Source organism: Rhinolophus ferrumequinum, chromosome 28 (genome assembly GCF_004115265.2).
Source record: "Rhinolophus ferrumequinum isolate MPI-CBG mRhiFer1 chromosome 28, mRhiFer1_v1.p, whole genome shotgun sequence".
Taxonomy (NCBI): domain Eukaryota; kingdom Metazoa; phylum Chordata; class Mammalia; order Chiroptera; family Rhinolophidae; genus Rhinolophus; species Rhinolophus ferrumequinum.
This window is the reverse complement of record NC_046311.1, coordinates 6,433,525-6,448,406: the sequence shown is the minus strand read 5'-3', so window position 1 is coordinate 6,448,406 and position 14,882 is coordinate 6,433,525. Positions and strand designations below refer to the sequence as shown.

At 46.2% G+C, this 14,882-nt stretch overlaps 1 protein-coding gene across 3 annotated transcripts in view; it reads left to right on the top strand.

Moving 5' to 3' along the window:
* The window catches only part of AGBL1 (AGBL carboxypeptidase 1), a 563,788-nt gene that overhangs the window by 104,761 nt on the left and 444,145 nt on the right, over positions 1-14,882 (top strand). For 2 of the 3 annotated variants that reach the window (XM_033100350.1, XM_033100347.1), the window contains exons 7-11: positions 2,137-2,345; positions 6,327-6,492; positions 7,456-7,523; positions 12,613-12,729; positions 13,782-14,362. In XM_033100350.1, the coding sequence (XP_032956241.1) occupies positions 2,137-2,345; positions 6,327-6,492; positions 7,456-7,523; positions 12,613-12,729; positions 13,782-14,362 (1,141 nt within the window). The remainder of the gene's footprint in view (positions 1-2,136; positions 2,346-6,326; positions 6,493-7,455; positions 7,524-12,612; positions 12,730-13,781; positions 14,363-14,882) is intronic. The other variant, XM_033100349.1, reaches the window with a different exon arrangement.

Below are 14,882 nucleotides of genomic sequence, written 5' to 3'. Positions count from 1 at the left end.
TAAGATGGTCATCAGGATAACACATTATCAGTTTCTTACCCTTAAATAGATAAAAGACAAACGTCCTTAACCTCCCACTGCCCATGGGGCCCCTATGCACTTTTTTTTTTGTTTGTTTTTTGCCATTCTGGCATCTTTTCAGCAGGCAATTCTTTTCTTTCATACGTCCTACTTAATCCTCAATTTTCTTTTAAACATCAGATATTGGGTAGGCAGGAACCTCTCGTGCTTTGTGGCCGGGACCAGCCAAGGAAAGATATATTTTCGATACAAAAGAATAATTCATTAAAGGAGGTGATGAAGGCGATTTAAAGCTTCTACAAACATATCGCCGAGTGAATAAAGCTCGTCACTCTCAGTTCAGGTGTCATGGCTGAATGCAATGTTAAAAAAAGTAAAACCAACTGCAGAAATGGGTCAGAAATCTCACTGGGGCTCAGCCAAGCCTGACAATTTAGAATTTGACAAACAAGCAGGAAAAAAAAAATTCATTAATATTATGAGAAAACCCTTCTGGCATAAAGCACTGAATTTGCATGTTATTTTTTCACTCATGTGCACTTACACGGTCTGAGGGGAAAATCTGACTTTGAGCTGAAATTTGTGCCTATCCAATTACAGCTCAGGGGATCTCGCCCAAACACACGCTGCCAGAAGCATGTATTGTCTCAAACACCAGGGCGAACAGTTGGGATAGTGGAGAAATGCAGCAGTGAGAGGGAAAAGCTGCAAGATCTGAGCACTTGTGCCTGAGAATCAGCAGTTAGAGTGTACAGGAGTGGAGATGGCCAGGCATCCCCTGGATAGATCTGACCAGGTACACTTTATCACCACCAACCCTGTAGCCTGAGGAGTTTAGCATGAAAAGGGGCAGATAGATGTTCACCGCTGAAAGAGGTACCTTGGACTGTTCTTCCCCCCGTGTTTCTCCAAGGAGAATTGAAACTATGTCTCTGGAAAATCAGGAAATCATCCTCTTACCCCATAAGATGGGTCTCGTGGGATCCTGATCAAACAGGATCATTCAACTAAGAACGGGAAGTCCTGGTGGTAGAGAGGTGAAGGGATCCATAGCAACGCTCTGTTACAGCTGTCCATCAGATGTCAGCAAGCCCATACCGCCTTCCTGCTGGGTGGATTTCCAGCCTCCACCTGAGCATTTGCAGTGCCTCGTTGCTCAGTGCCACATCGAGTCCGCCCTTTTACTGGATAACCTTGGCTGTGAAGAATTTCTTTCTTGGACGGCGTCATATCACTTGGTTATCTATAAACTGGCTCCCATTCTCTTTCGGAAAAACACCCAATGAATCTCTTACACATGACAGCCTTTCAGATGTTACGTCTCCCTCAGTGTCTTCTTCCCAACCTAAGCCTACAGTTTGCTGAACCCAATGACGATATCCGCAGTCCACTGAGATTTTGGGAAAATAAATGGGAGGGTGGAAGTCTCTCTGTCTCTCCCTCCCTTTCTCTCTTCCTCCTTCCTTCTCTCTCCCACACATTATTATCATTTTTTTCTGAACTATTTCACAATTACAGACATTTCCATACTCCAGTTCTGAATTTCCTTAAACAATGATATTTTCTTACAGAACCAGTGTATCAAACTCTAACACACATCGATACCACACGATTCATTAATCCACAGACCTTATTCGAATTTTACCAATTGCCTTTTGTAGCAAGAGAAAAAAATATGCTTTCTGTGCCCGGATCTACATTATAATTATGTATTGTTCTTAAGTGTCATGTCTTTTGGTCTTCTTTAGCTCAGCTTCTCGATCTGTTTTTGTTTTTTGCCTTTCATGACCTTGATGTTTTTGAAAAGTACAGATCAGATATTTTGTAGTGTGTGTCCCTCATTTGGGGTTTGCTGGTCGTCGTCCTGGTTAAATTTAGATTACGTATTTTGGGCAGGAATACCATCGAAGTGACGCCGTGTCTTTCTCAGTGCATCACCGTATCTGGTGATGTTGACTGATCACTCAATCAAGGTGACATCTGCCAGTTTTCTCCACTGGAAAGTTGTTATTATTCCCTTTATAATTAAGAAGTAGCTTGTGGGAGGGACACCAGGACATGCAGGTGCCCCCAGGAGAACCTGTGACTGACATCTCCTTTTCCCGCTGGTTTCAGAGTCTAACAGCCGCAGGGCAGTGAACAGAGGCTACGTCACCAGCTTGCTCAGGCTCCACCAGGACTGGCACCAGCACGACACGGCCGGTGCTTACGTGCCGATCCGCCGGGTGCTTCTGCTCTGCCTCAAGCACATTGCCGCCCTCCGGTCTGGCCGGGAGGCCTTCCTGGCAGCTCAGGGCATGGAGATTCTCTTCAGCACCACGCAGGTAGGTCATCCATCTTGGGACCACCTCTGTGTTGGGTGATGGCTGGGGGATTCCTGGAGACCGCCATTTAGGAGTCATCCTGAAACCTCCCTACATTGCTTGCTGCCTGCTATGGGCAGATGTTCTGGATTCAAATCCTGCTACACTCATGCACTGGCTCATGTATTCATTCTGTATTTATTGGGTACATGCTGTATGGGGGCAGTGGGTCAGAGTGTTGACACGAAAGCTACAGAACCTGGGTTCAAATCCCATCCCTACCGCCTACAGCTATGAAACTTCGAAGCCACCCACATTCTCGGGCCTCAAGTGTCTTCTTTAAAACAAACAAACACGGAAGTTATAAAATCTGGTTGTTGTGTGGCCTCCATAAGCTGATGGAGAAATGTCTCACACTTAGCTTATGAGCGTGAGCCATTACTGGAATAATTAGCCTGCAGAATCTCATGGTAAATATGCCAGACAGACCCCTGATATTATGGGGCAGACATCCTAGCAGCAGAGCAGGACACTAAGGAAGCAGAAACATTCGTGAGGAAGGTAATTTCGTCTTGCTCTGTGCAATCAGTACAGTTCCGGTCAGAGGTCTCCAGGGACCCCCACAGGTGGCAGGAGGAGGCGTTCTGTTAGACCAAGTCTTCTCTGAGCAGGTGACACCTGAGCTAGACATGAATTATGGAAGGAGCCACACATGGCAGTATAAGAGGAAGAATATCCCAGGCAAAGGGAATGACACTTGCCAGGGCCGGTACTTATGTGCACCCCGGTGGCGTATGTGTTTAGGGGTCCCTGGATTTCAACCCACATACCAATCCCTTAACTTGGTTAGGGCTCATTTCAGCACCACCGTGCAAGACTTCCTGCACCCTCTGTGTTGCTGTGACTGTCTGTTGCCCCAGTATGTTGCCATCTGCTCACTCACCTTCTCCCGGGGTCAAAGCAGCCATGTGTCACATGCATTATGTCCCTTGTTCTCTCCCTTATGGGTCAGTCTCGGTCTCCTTTCATCATTCTTTTTGCTTTTCTCTGGACAACCTTCCATTTTTCTCTCCCCGAGTCTGTCCGAGATAATGAAGCAGTCAGAGTGCTGTCTTCTAACCAGGGTGTCTGTGGACTTTTCCCATTTAAAAAATTAGTTTTTTCTTTCTCCCTCCTCTGCCAATACCGAGTTGGCTATCTGCTGTCACCTCTGGGTTTCTCGCCATCGTTGCAGCTTTCAGAACTTCTCCGTCATGAAATAGCTGCATGTTGCCTTCTATTCCTCTGGGTGAAAAGTGTTTTGGGTTCTTCCAGGATTCATCACACTTTGTAAACTTGTGTGCCCCCCATTTCTAATCTTCCCCAGTCCCAGTGAAGCAGCCCCCCGGATCGCTGATGCCCCACCGCCCCCCATTATGGGTTGTGTGTTCCAGCCAGCTCCTCTGTCCTCTGCACTGTTGGCTGTTTCTCTGTTTGGTGTTCAAACCCAACCAAACCAACCAAACCAAATAAAAACCAAAAGGGCAATAAACGAAGCAGATGGTGATCCCAGAGGTACATATCAATGGTAAGAACAGAGTAGAGAAAATACCAAGGGAAATCCGGGCGTGAAAGGGGCTGTGAGCCCAGAAGCAATTTCTCAGCAGGTCAGTGAAGACCTCAGCTGCTCAGCTTAGCAAATTCACCAGTGCCCAGCCGGCAGTTCCTGAGGGAAATGGAAGTGGGATGCGAGGGAAGGCAGAATCTGTGCTTCCCGGCCAGGATTCCTTACCTGAAGAGCCTCCCAGCACCTGGCTGTGAGGTGCCATTGCAGCTGTGCTGGGGTCCTCGCTGCCCATCCATCCCCTTTTCTGCAAGAGAAGGCTCGTGTGTCACAGGGTGGCTCACTGGGGAACCTTGGACCTAGTGATGTCATTTTAGCGGCTGTTGCAAATTATACTATTGGTGCTGATGCTGCAGCCTGGGGGGTGACAGTGGTAATGACAGTGGTGATGACAGGTTGACAGTGATGATGAGAGAGGAGGAGGAAGAAGAGAGATCTGTATTGAGAGCTTTCTATGGCGGGCTGAACCGTTTACACAGACTCTCTGATTTCAGCGTTTTAAAGGATTCGAAAGCCGTGGTCTCAGGCAGAGGCCCGTGCTTCTGTGCACTGCCCCAGCGGTTCTCCAAGGGGAGCCAGCATCACGGTCACCTGCAGGGCTGGCAGGGCCCCAGCCTCAGTCTTTCTGATCCTGTAGGTCTGGGGACCACGCTCAGAAAACCACGGTCCTGTGCTAGCTTTATTGGTGTTTGTGACGTAATCACTGACCAACTGGGCATGAGAGTGACTGAGAAAGAACTGGTGTTGAGTCCTTCCCGCAGGTTTCGTCCATCCTATTGTTCTTTGCCTTCCTGCTGAGGCCACTGCTTGCTGTGTCCCTCGCTCAGTGGTCCCCCTCTTGTCTCCTGGGTCACACATTCTTGCACAGACGTTCCAAGCATCCCTTAAACATCGAGAGCATTGTATTGTCCGTAAGGCCGTGAGGGTGCCAGGTAATGTGATGGGATCTTGCTGGAGCTTTGTATGAGGACAGGGAAGAAAGACGACAATTTGAATGGAAGGTGAAAACAGAACCCCGACCAGGATGCCCTGCAACAGTTGGCAGTAGTTACCGATTTGGAGAAATGGGTAGTGGTGGGTGGGCTCTCTACCTCCGAAGACTGAAAGCTCAGCCCTTTACCTCTGATGTGCGATTCACCTCCCCTCTCTTCCTCCTCCCTGCTCACTTCTCTCGTTTCCCAAAGATGCATGTTTTTCACTAAGCACCTGAAATCACCTGACCGACCCCAGCGGTTTTCCATGGAGAGTGTTTCCTGCGGTGGGTTCGCGACACCTGCTTGGTACCATTTGAGCACCCAGAGAAGGAGATAGCATTCTTGATTGTATTAAGACGTTTCTGTTTTGAAGGTGGACTGAGTTTGATTGTATTTTAGAGTCATTTGGGTATCGCGAATTCATGGCTGAACTTGATTTATTTTTCTTTGTGTTCTTCCATGTGAGCTACGTGGAATGTGGGTCTGAAGGTACCATGGTATGACCTGGCCACAGACAGTCACCCTGCCCTGTGGCAGGTTCTCAGCACCCTCCATATCTACAGTTGTGACTTGGGGTTTCTCGGAGCTTGCCGGAGACTCCTTAGCAATCTCAGACCTGGAGACTCACACTAGTCAACCTTCTATACCAAGGCAGTAGACAGAACATTTCCTAAGAGACTGAAGACAATGGCCCCCATTTTTGCCAAAGACGGAACCAAACGTCTCCCAACTCTGTCAATTTAGCAAACGTGTTCTCACATTTTTCCTGGTGCCTGAAAAGAAGGGTCCTGTCACGTTCCATCAATATCAACATGTTCCGTATGCAAACCCAATGTTCCTTTGCTTTGTTTGGGTACCAGAGGGATCAGCACTGTGGGCTTTGAGAAGAGGCACCTTATTTAGTTTAGGTGCTTGGGATTCCCTTAGTCTTTTCTTCAGATTTCGCATTGTACTCTGGACAACAGCTGAAAGGGAAAAGTAAGACTTCCCTCATTTCGTACTCACTCTCTACCTTCAGCCATCATTCACAATGACATGTGGATGGCGGAAGGAAGATACTCACCTCCTCTTCTCCCAGCCATCCTGGACGACGCCTCCCACTGGGAGTAGCAGCTCTTGAAAGACTTTTAAGTCTGTTTTCAGTCTAACTTCATTCCAATGACATAAAAGCTGTGAAAGAGAAGTACAAATTCCGACGCTACACCAGATCAAAGCAGAGTCTCCATTAGACAAAATTCTACATTAGCCTGTTCAAATCAGACATTGTACATGGAGGATGTCATTAGGTTATGCAAATTAGACATTGTCCACGGAAGCTGTGTACCGTTCACTTAGCCTATGTGTGATCCATTACCTGAAATGCCGTCCCAGCAAAGGGACTCTATACAAGATGCCAGTGTCTGACGTTATCTTCTCTTCCTTCAGAAGTGCCTGGATGACAAAAGCTTGGGACCCATCGTCTCCGTCGTGCTTCAGATCCTGAGGCAGTGCTACCCGAAATGTCCCCTTCCCTTGGTCACAGCCAGCAGTGCTTATGTCTTCCCAGTTCCTGGGACCACCACCTCTGAGCCTCCCCGTGTTCTCACTGAAGGTAAAGCACATGGGTCGCTATGAGCTTTACGATGAGGGTTTTTTTTTTTTTTTTTTTTTTTTACATTTTGGCAATCTTTCAGAGGAATGTGGCTGAGAATAAAGTCAGTTCTTTTACAGGTCCACCATGAGTATGCAATAATCTAATTAGAACTGTGTATGAAAAAGCAAGTTTTCATATACCGAATGAATAATGACCAAGCCACTTTTTTTGTCCGTAATTATTAACTGTTGCCACTTTGCCTGGTAGCTCTTGAATGCCTGTACAGTGATCTCAGCTAATTAAAAAAAAAAAATCTGTTCACAATCCCATGATTGAGTCCTCCACTTCACTGACGGGTTCTGGAATGAATGTGCCCTACGGGTAAAATCAAAAGAACACTTCTGCTGTTTCAAACCTCATAGTCATATTAGAATATTTGAAAGTATGATCATCCACTCTCCAAGACTGTTGTCCAATGATGCTAGTGGTTTCGAATCCCAGCCTCTTTCCCTGGAACAGATTTTCCATAGACACCAACTTGCCACCATCGCACAGCTACATCGGTGGACTTGTGTTTAAAATAAGTTCCTTCATATCAACTAGGGAGTCAATCCAAGAGCTGCCTAAGTCACAACAAATGGTATATGTATGTGATCTCTGGTCGTTGGCTGTGTTAGCTGCATAAATACTCCCGAGTTGGGTGGGAGAAGCCAGAATGGTGTTCGTGTATCATTTTATGCGGCACTCATTTTGCATGCAATGCGGGACAGCAGTTTCCACTTGACGATACAGTGCTCTCCGGTGCCCGTGTGCACATGATGTCACATACCAGTGGGCATCAGGATGTGTTGGGACATCTCTTGTGCACTTAATGAATCGCTTACTAGTGAGAGGAAAGAAATGCTAACCCTTGTGTTGTGAAAATCCAGTTCCAACACAAAGGGGAAGCCTCACTCATTTCCGCTCTTTTTCCCCACCCAGAGGATTTTGAAGATGATGGCGATGAAGAAGAGGATAAAGACGCAGATTCTGAAGATGTGAAAGAGGAAGTAGGTGCACCAGTTCTTGCTTCTCCAGACTCACATGTGACCAAGGAATACGACCTTTTCTGTGTTCAGCTAAGACCAGTGTAAATTTTAAGGACCTATATCTGTACTTCTACTCCAGTGCCTGTCAGAGAGGGGTACTCAATAAATGACAGCTGCTGTTATTGATTTCCAGGCTGTCTCCTCTCGTAGGTCTAGTGCAGTATCTCATTGGAAAGTCAGAAGCTATCCATTGTGAAGACACTAATATTCCATCACGTTGAGCTTCAGGTACTGTGTTTCCCCCAAATAAGACCTAACCAGAAGATAAACCCTAGCCTGATTTTTCAGGGTGACATCCCCTGAACATAAGCCCTGATGCGTCTTTTGGAGCAAAAACTAATATAAGACCCGGTCTTATTTTCGGGGAAACACGGTAGACACTTAATGCTCACAGTTGGTATATTTAATATGTGAATGACATTCATGCAAAGAGACCATAGGAAGCTTTTCTATGGAACTTTTTCTAGTAGATCTTACCTGTCCCCACAAGTCATTCTTACATACCTTCGCTGCATAGGACCACCACGTTGTACAGTTCCATTTATCTCGGAGTCTGTGTGAATTCTGCTGCCTTGAGTTGCATGGGACACACACCCTGGCCCGCAGGCGGGTGGTGCCCTTTGCTCTCCATCCCTTAATGACCTGTGCTGTAGAACAGAGGTCAGCAAATGTTCTGCAGAAGGTCAGGTAGTAATTACTGGAGGCTTTGTGGACCATAGTTTCCATCGCAACCCCTCACCTTCGTCATTGTAACATGAAAGCAGCCGTAGGCAAGGCTTCAACGCTAGGGCATGGCTGTGTTCCAGTGACAGCTGATTTACAAAAGCAGGCAGTGGGACGTAGTATCCTGACGGCATTTCTAGAAAAGGGTTTCTAAGCCTGGGTCCTCCCGGCATTTGAACTGGATAACTGTTTGGTGTGGGGGTTGTTCTGCACGTTGTAGGAGGTTTGGTGGCATCCCTGGCCTCCACCCACTAGATGCCAGGAGCACCCCCACTCCTTTGTTCCCTGGTCATGAACCAAAAATGTCTCTGAGAAATGCCAAATGCCCGTGGGAGACAAAATCACACCTGATTGAGAACCCCTGTTCTAGAATAATGGAAACTTGATGTACGAGTTTTAATTCTGTCTCAATTTCTGTTGGTAAACAGGAACTTGGACAAGCCCCTTTAAGTTATAGTTCCTTAAAAATAAGACTGGGAAGTAAATGCTACCTTTCATGACATTTCAGGACATGAAATCTGAATTTAAAAAAAAAATCTGTCCATCCATCCATCCATCCATCCTTCCATCCATCCTCCTCCTTCCCTCCCTCCCTTTCTCCTTACCTGCTCTCCTACCTACCTATCTATCTAGAGAGAAAGATGCTGTTTAAGGTCTCTCTCATAATAACCACTCACCTTGCTGATGGTAGTAGCAGATGTGTGGGGACCATCTCCTAGCCAGGTCTCTAGGTTAAGACTGCTATTGACACTCTGGCGTTCTCGGGGTTTTGTTGATAAATAGAATCATTTCTGAAGCCATCAGGCGCAAATTGGTTCTTTGCCGTAGCTTGGCCGTGCAGGCCTATGGAGCCCTTGCTGAATTATTTGAATAATACTGTGCTGCCGCAGTCATTCATCAATGCCACTTCCCCTCCTCTCTTGCTTGCACTTTGATAACTGAGCATCTAATGCAGAGTGTCAGTCACCTCTTGTGCCTGACGTGGAGGGACAAGGCGCAGCCAGTGCCTAGCCTCACACGCGTGTGGCGTGGGACGGGGGGGGGTGGCTTTCAGATATTCTCCTGAGTCCCTACTCTGCCGCTAATGGTGGGTTGGGGGGGAGTGGAACTGAAACAGATAAACAAATCCAGCTGGGAAAGAACCACAAGACAAATTGGTGAGGGCCTGGAAACTATTCGTCAAAAGCCTGCAAGCCAAGAAGACGACGAGAAATCAGCGAGAGCATGAGTTGTAGAGAAACAGAAGGGCTTCAGAATCACGCCCGGGTTCTGGGGTGTCGCAAGAGCAAGGAAACTGGTGTTCCAACAGACGTTTTTCCTTGGTGAGCCCAGCAGAATTCGCTGCAAAGAAACGTGGACAAAAGGCCAGAAGTATCTGTTTCTGGTCACAGAACTAACCCGGGACTTGAACTGGTGGCCTTTTCCTTTGAAAAGCTCAGTTAGTAAATAAGTGGGCCGAGTATCTTAGAAAGAATGATTAAAAGGAACTTTTTATCTGTAAAGGGCCTTCAGAGTGGAAAGTCGGGTGCGACATGTCTTTGATTTAAAACTGTCAAATAAGAAAAGAGAAACGTAGCAACAGATACAGACTAGGTGTTAGCCATGTTTTTTTTTTTCCCCCTTCATGAACATAACCATTAGATGGGGACAAATTCGGAAGAACAGGGGATAACCAGAGGGAATTTCTTTCCTTCTTTTTTACTTTGTTATTTCTTTCAGGTATTTTCTTGGAAACAACCCATGTACAAGGCAGCATGCTACGTGCTCAGGGTTGGTCACATGACACAAAAGGAAATAAGACACAGTTTTTATCTTGAAAGTGTTCACAGTCAAGTGAACATGGGGATTGTTCTAGCAGAGTGCAAATCACGGCCTTCCAAGGGTGTGGTGAACACAAGTCTCAGGCTGGGAAAAGTCAATATCGGATGTGTCCAGTTTGGAGAGGGAGGGCCAGAGGAAGGATTAGATGGGTAACAGAATCCTAGATGGTGAAGGACTGTCTGGGGTGCTGTGAGGACACAGAAGCAGGCCCACCCCTACATAAATACAGAGGGTGCCCAAAAAATGTATACACCTTGTAAGAAAGGAAAAAAACTGTATTAAAATTGCACTATAATGAATGACATCTTTTGAGTCAACGCCATACTACGCATTGCTAGTTACTCAACTTTGAAAAGTAATACTTAGATGACATCTCTTACAGTGTGTACATTTTTTTGGTATCCCCGGTACAAATGGTACTTACGAGAGATCCAGAAGGAGGTGAGGAACTACCTGAGTGCCTGGAGAGTCAGAGACCAACATCCCAACCTTTGAGGAACAGAGATGCTCTCTGTTATAACAGTCCCGCTTTGCCGTTGGACGGAGAAAGCAACCCATCGATAATAGCTCAGTGCATGGGCAGGCTGTGTTCCACTAAAAACTTACTTACAAAAACAGGCAGGGGGCCGTATTTTGCCAACCTTTGCTCTAAAGCTAAGTCAGTCACCTAGCCACCTGGAGAATGCGATCGGCTGCAGCTAACTGGTGACATGACACCTCTCTCCAGGTGCATCAACCTTACCGCTGGTGAGGAGACACTTCTAATGCCGGCCAGGTTGTGTTTCCATTGGTGCCACCCTGGGCATGGCTGAGGCTGTAGCAGAGATGGTAGAGGCAAGGAGGGGCTGGGAGTTAAAGCTGGAAATAACAAACGTGTTGGGATCCCCAGTACCAGGCTAATAAGTTTGGACTTGGTGTGCCTTGCATCTGAATATACTATCATTCAGCCAACTTCATGGGATCTATTTTTCTTTTAATTTGAAGTTTGGAGGAAAATTGCAGAAGACAAATGGAATATTACTGCAGTTTGGTTTTTTTCCTGGATCAGGAATCTAAACATTTATTTTCCACATTTATTTGATGTAGAGAAGAAGAATCCAGGTCTTCACAACTGCCAGGTTCTTCCTTCACCAACCAAATACACTCCTAAAACATAGGGTAGATTTTCACCCCTATTTTATTAGGGAAACTTGATCCAGGAAAGACATTGAAAGGTGAAGAGACGGGATTGTGTGGTTTCCGGCGTCCTTTCTCTGTAGGAGTCTACAACCTTTGGAAATCACAGAAGTGTTTGGAGAACAGTCACCATCACTGTTAGACTATTATGAAATGATGATCTAGAAGAAAAAAAATTAAGGGTCTGGAAATATTCACCCCAGAGAAGAAAAGACTTGTGGTGACTTGGTGAACTTTTACATGTACAAAGGGATAAAGGGGTAGCAGGAGACGACCCCAAACTCTTTCTCAGGGCCAGTAGAACTTGGTATAATACCTATTTCTTGACTCTTGATTCCTGCAATCTTTCTCTTATTCTCTATGCTTCAGTTGTCTTCTTTGTGTTAGCAAACTTCAGCTGTTCCTTCTGCTACCTTGTTGTCCCCAAAATGAGACCTAGCCGGACCATCAGCTCTAATGTGTCTTTTGGAGCAAAAATTAGTATACGATCCGGTCTTATTTTGGGGGAAATACGGTAGGGCTTATTTTATATGACGAGCATCCTGAAAAATCATGCTAGGGCTTATTTTCCGGGTAGGTCTTCTTTTCGGGGAAACACGGTAGTAACCCCTTTTCCCACGTGCTTTCATGGCTGAAGCTTATTGTCATTTAGGTCTTGTTAAAGTGTTACCGCTCAGTGAGTCTTTCTCAGGTCACCTAGTCTGAACAGCTTCCATACCCTTCGTCACAGGCACTTCACCCCCTTTCATTAGTTCCGTGGCACTTATCACGGTTCCACATTACCTTATTCGTTTGTTTAGTTTCTTATTTATGGTCTCCCTTCTCTCCCTAAAAGGCAAATTCCGTGAGAGCACGGACCTTTCTCTGTTCCATTATCACTGAGTCTTTAGTACCTACAAGAGTAGCTGCTCATCGTAGGTGCTCATTAAAGATTTTTGAGGCATGAAGGACCTAAATGCAAAGGTAGATGAATGAATATGTTGGATATTTGCGATTATGCTGATAGCAGTGATGAGATAAAAATATTCTTTCATGTTATGCTTACATAGTTCATCGTATTTTATGTAAATTATTTACAAATAATATTTACAAATATTTACAAATATTATTTACAAATACTGACATAAATGCTGAGATAAGTTGTATATCTTTATTGGAGAAATACAGCCAGAACCTGTTAAATTACTCTTTGCATAGGCTAGCGCTATAATTTGGAGGCAAGGAAACCGTGTCCCAGGATTGAGAAGAATCACCTATATTGCTTGTCTTGATGCTTCTCAGGGTGGTTTTCTTGGCTGTTATTTTTGTTTCTTTTACTATTCCACTGTAGGATGATGACTTAGAAACAGATGTGAACAAGCTGAGTTCCAGACCGGCGCTCGACCGGCCTGAAGAGGAGCTGCTGCAATACGAGGCCATGTGTCTTGAGCTCTCCTGTAGCTTTGAGGTAGGACATATGCTGTGGTTCTGCCCCTTGCTGATGCATGATGGGTTCTCTGCAGAACCTGGGAGGCCTCCAGATGGAAAGCATCACTCATCACCAGCCGTCTGCTTCTGGGATCTTTCTGAGAGGGAAGCAGGAGGCTAAGTGAGAATGTGGAAAAGGTGGCTGAGCTAGGGTGCAGGCCAGGGTCCTACAATCTGACACCTGACGCCTGGGACGGGAGGGGGATGCAGGTACCCGTTGCTGCCAGCTGTCTGGTGGGCAAGGCGCCCTGCCCCCCACACACTGAAGAGCAAGTGACGATTCTTGATGACGTAACCATTCCCTTGTCGAAGTGGGACCGTTGTACTTAGTTGGTGTTTTAGTTGGCCTTCTGAACGTGGCCAGTCTGATGCTGGGGTGGCTTTGTCCGTCGGAGCAAATGGAGAACCTGACACCTGGTGATGTCACCCTGGTGGCCACTGGTGGCTGCCACTGCTTTCCCCTGTATTCTAGACCTGCCTTTTCCTCTCCTTTATTTGCTGATGACTCTTAATAACTCATGAGTTGGGACACATCAAATGGTGTACGCTAAGTCACCTGGAGAATGGAGAGTTAACGTAGTCTGGTTCTTTCCAGAAAGCAGAAGGAGATCAGCGGTCAAAAATGTCAGGGAAGGAAAAGTCAGTTCAGTGTAAAGAAGACTTTCATTTTTTTTTTTTAACCCACCAGAATGATCCTCAAATAAAAGGCATAGCCTTGGGGTACAGAGAAGACCCTGTAAATGATGTGGTTCAGTCAGACTGTAACTTATTGGGGGTGCTGCAGAACGCATCCATGGGCTGTATAGGGTTGTACTAGACTCACCACAAGCCTCGTAGGCATGTGAGTTTCTGTGATTCTGTCATTTATTTGATTCCTGAAGCTTAGTCGTTCCTTGGCCGACCTCGGGAGCAGCTCTCCATTTCACCCAAGTTCTGCTTAGCTCTGTGCCTAGAGAGTGAGGACAGGGATCAAATTGTATTCTCTACCTGAAAGGGGACACTGACATATTCTTTCCTGCTTTAAACCTGAAGGAACTGGAGTCCAAACCTGGAGATGATTTGAACTCCGGAGGGACTCAGTATGCCAACCACCACCACATTCCAACTGAGGCCTCCCCAAAGCAACATTGCTCGAATAAGGACCAAAACTCCTGGGAGCAAGAAAGAGAAGACACCGTCCAGACTTCCCTTCTGAGCATGGTGAAGAAAGGGAGGTCCCCTGTGCAACGAGCCTCCAAAAAAGGACCTGGCATGCGCCCGTGCCAAAATGCACAGTGCAGTGGCCTTGGGATGGATTCTTCTGGAAGTGAAATCCCCGACATTCAGGCTTTCCTCAAAGAGGATGCTTGGGACATAGATATGATTTCCTGCCCAGCGATGAATGCCTCATTTCCCAGTTTCACTAAGTCTAGAGAAACGGTTGAAGTAATAGATAAGCTTCTGCAAACACATCCCAGGCATATCCCCTTCCACGACCCCTATCTTTATCTGGCCAAAGCCAGAAGAACCAAATCTGTGGCCGACTTCAAGATGATGGCATTTCCTGATCTCTGGGGACACTGCCCACCTCCCTCTCCCCAGCCCCTGTTGGAACGCAAGTGTGGAATCCAAAGGTGATGTTTCTACTGGATCAAGAGCTGTATTTCTTCTGTAATGTTTTTCTAGGAGGAATGGTGTGTAGAGTAGTCCTGCTCTCTGTAGAAAAGTGAGCATAGTCAGGAATGTGTTAGAGCCCTTCAGGAAGCTTTTGCCAAACACACAAGCTCCCCTCTTTACTAGGACATTTCAGGACCGAGTGGGTAGTGGGAGGCATGTGTTTTCCGGAAAAGAATCCCTTGGAAAATTCTAATGCAACCTCTGACCCTGTATCCATTGCAAGTCACTACGACAGCGAAAGATAATCCAGTTTCTCCCAAGACTGGTGTCATTCCTCCAACAAAAGTGCTCAGAAAAAACAAGTATAGATTATTTGGGATCTCCTTTCTTGTTTGTTGCCTGTTGGCCTCTGGTCCCTTGTTAATGAGACGAGGTGGTGTACCTTCACCTCTCAGGCCCAGCCCTACCGCATCTGGCTTGGCTTAGAGAATAGTCTTCTGTATCACTGAGGATTGTGTGGAAAAAAAGAAAAGAAAA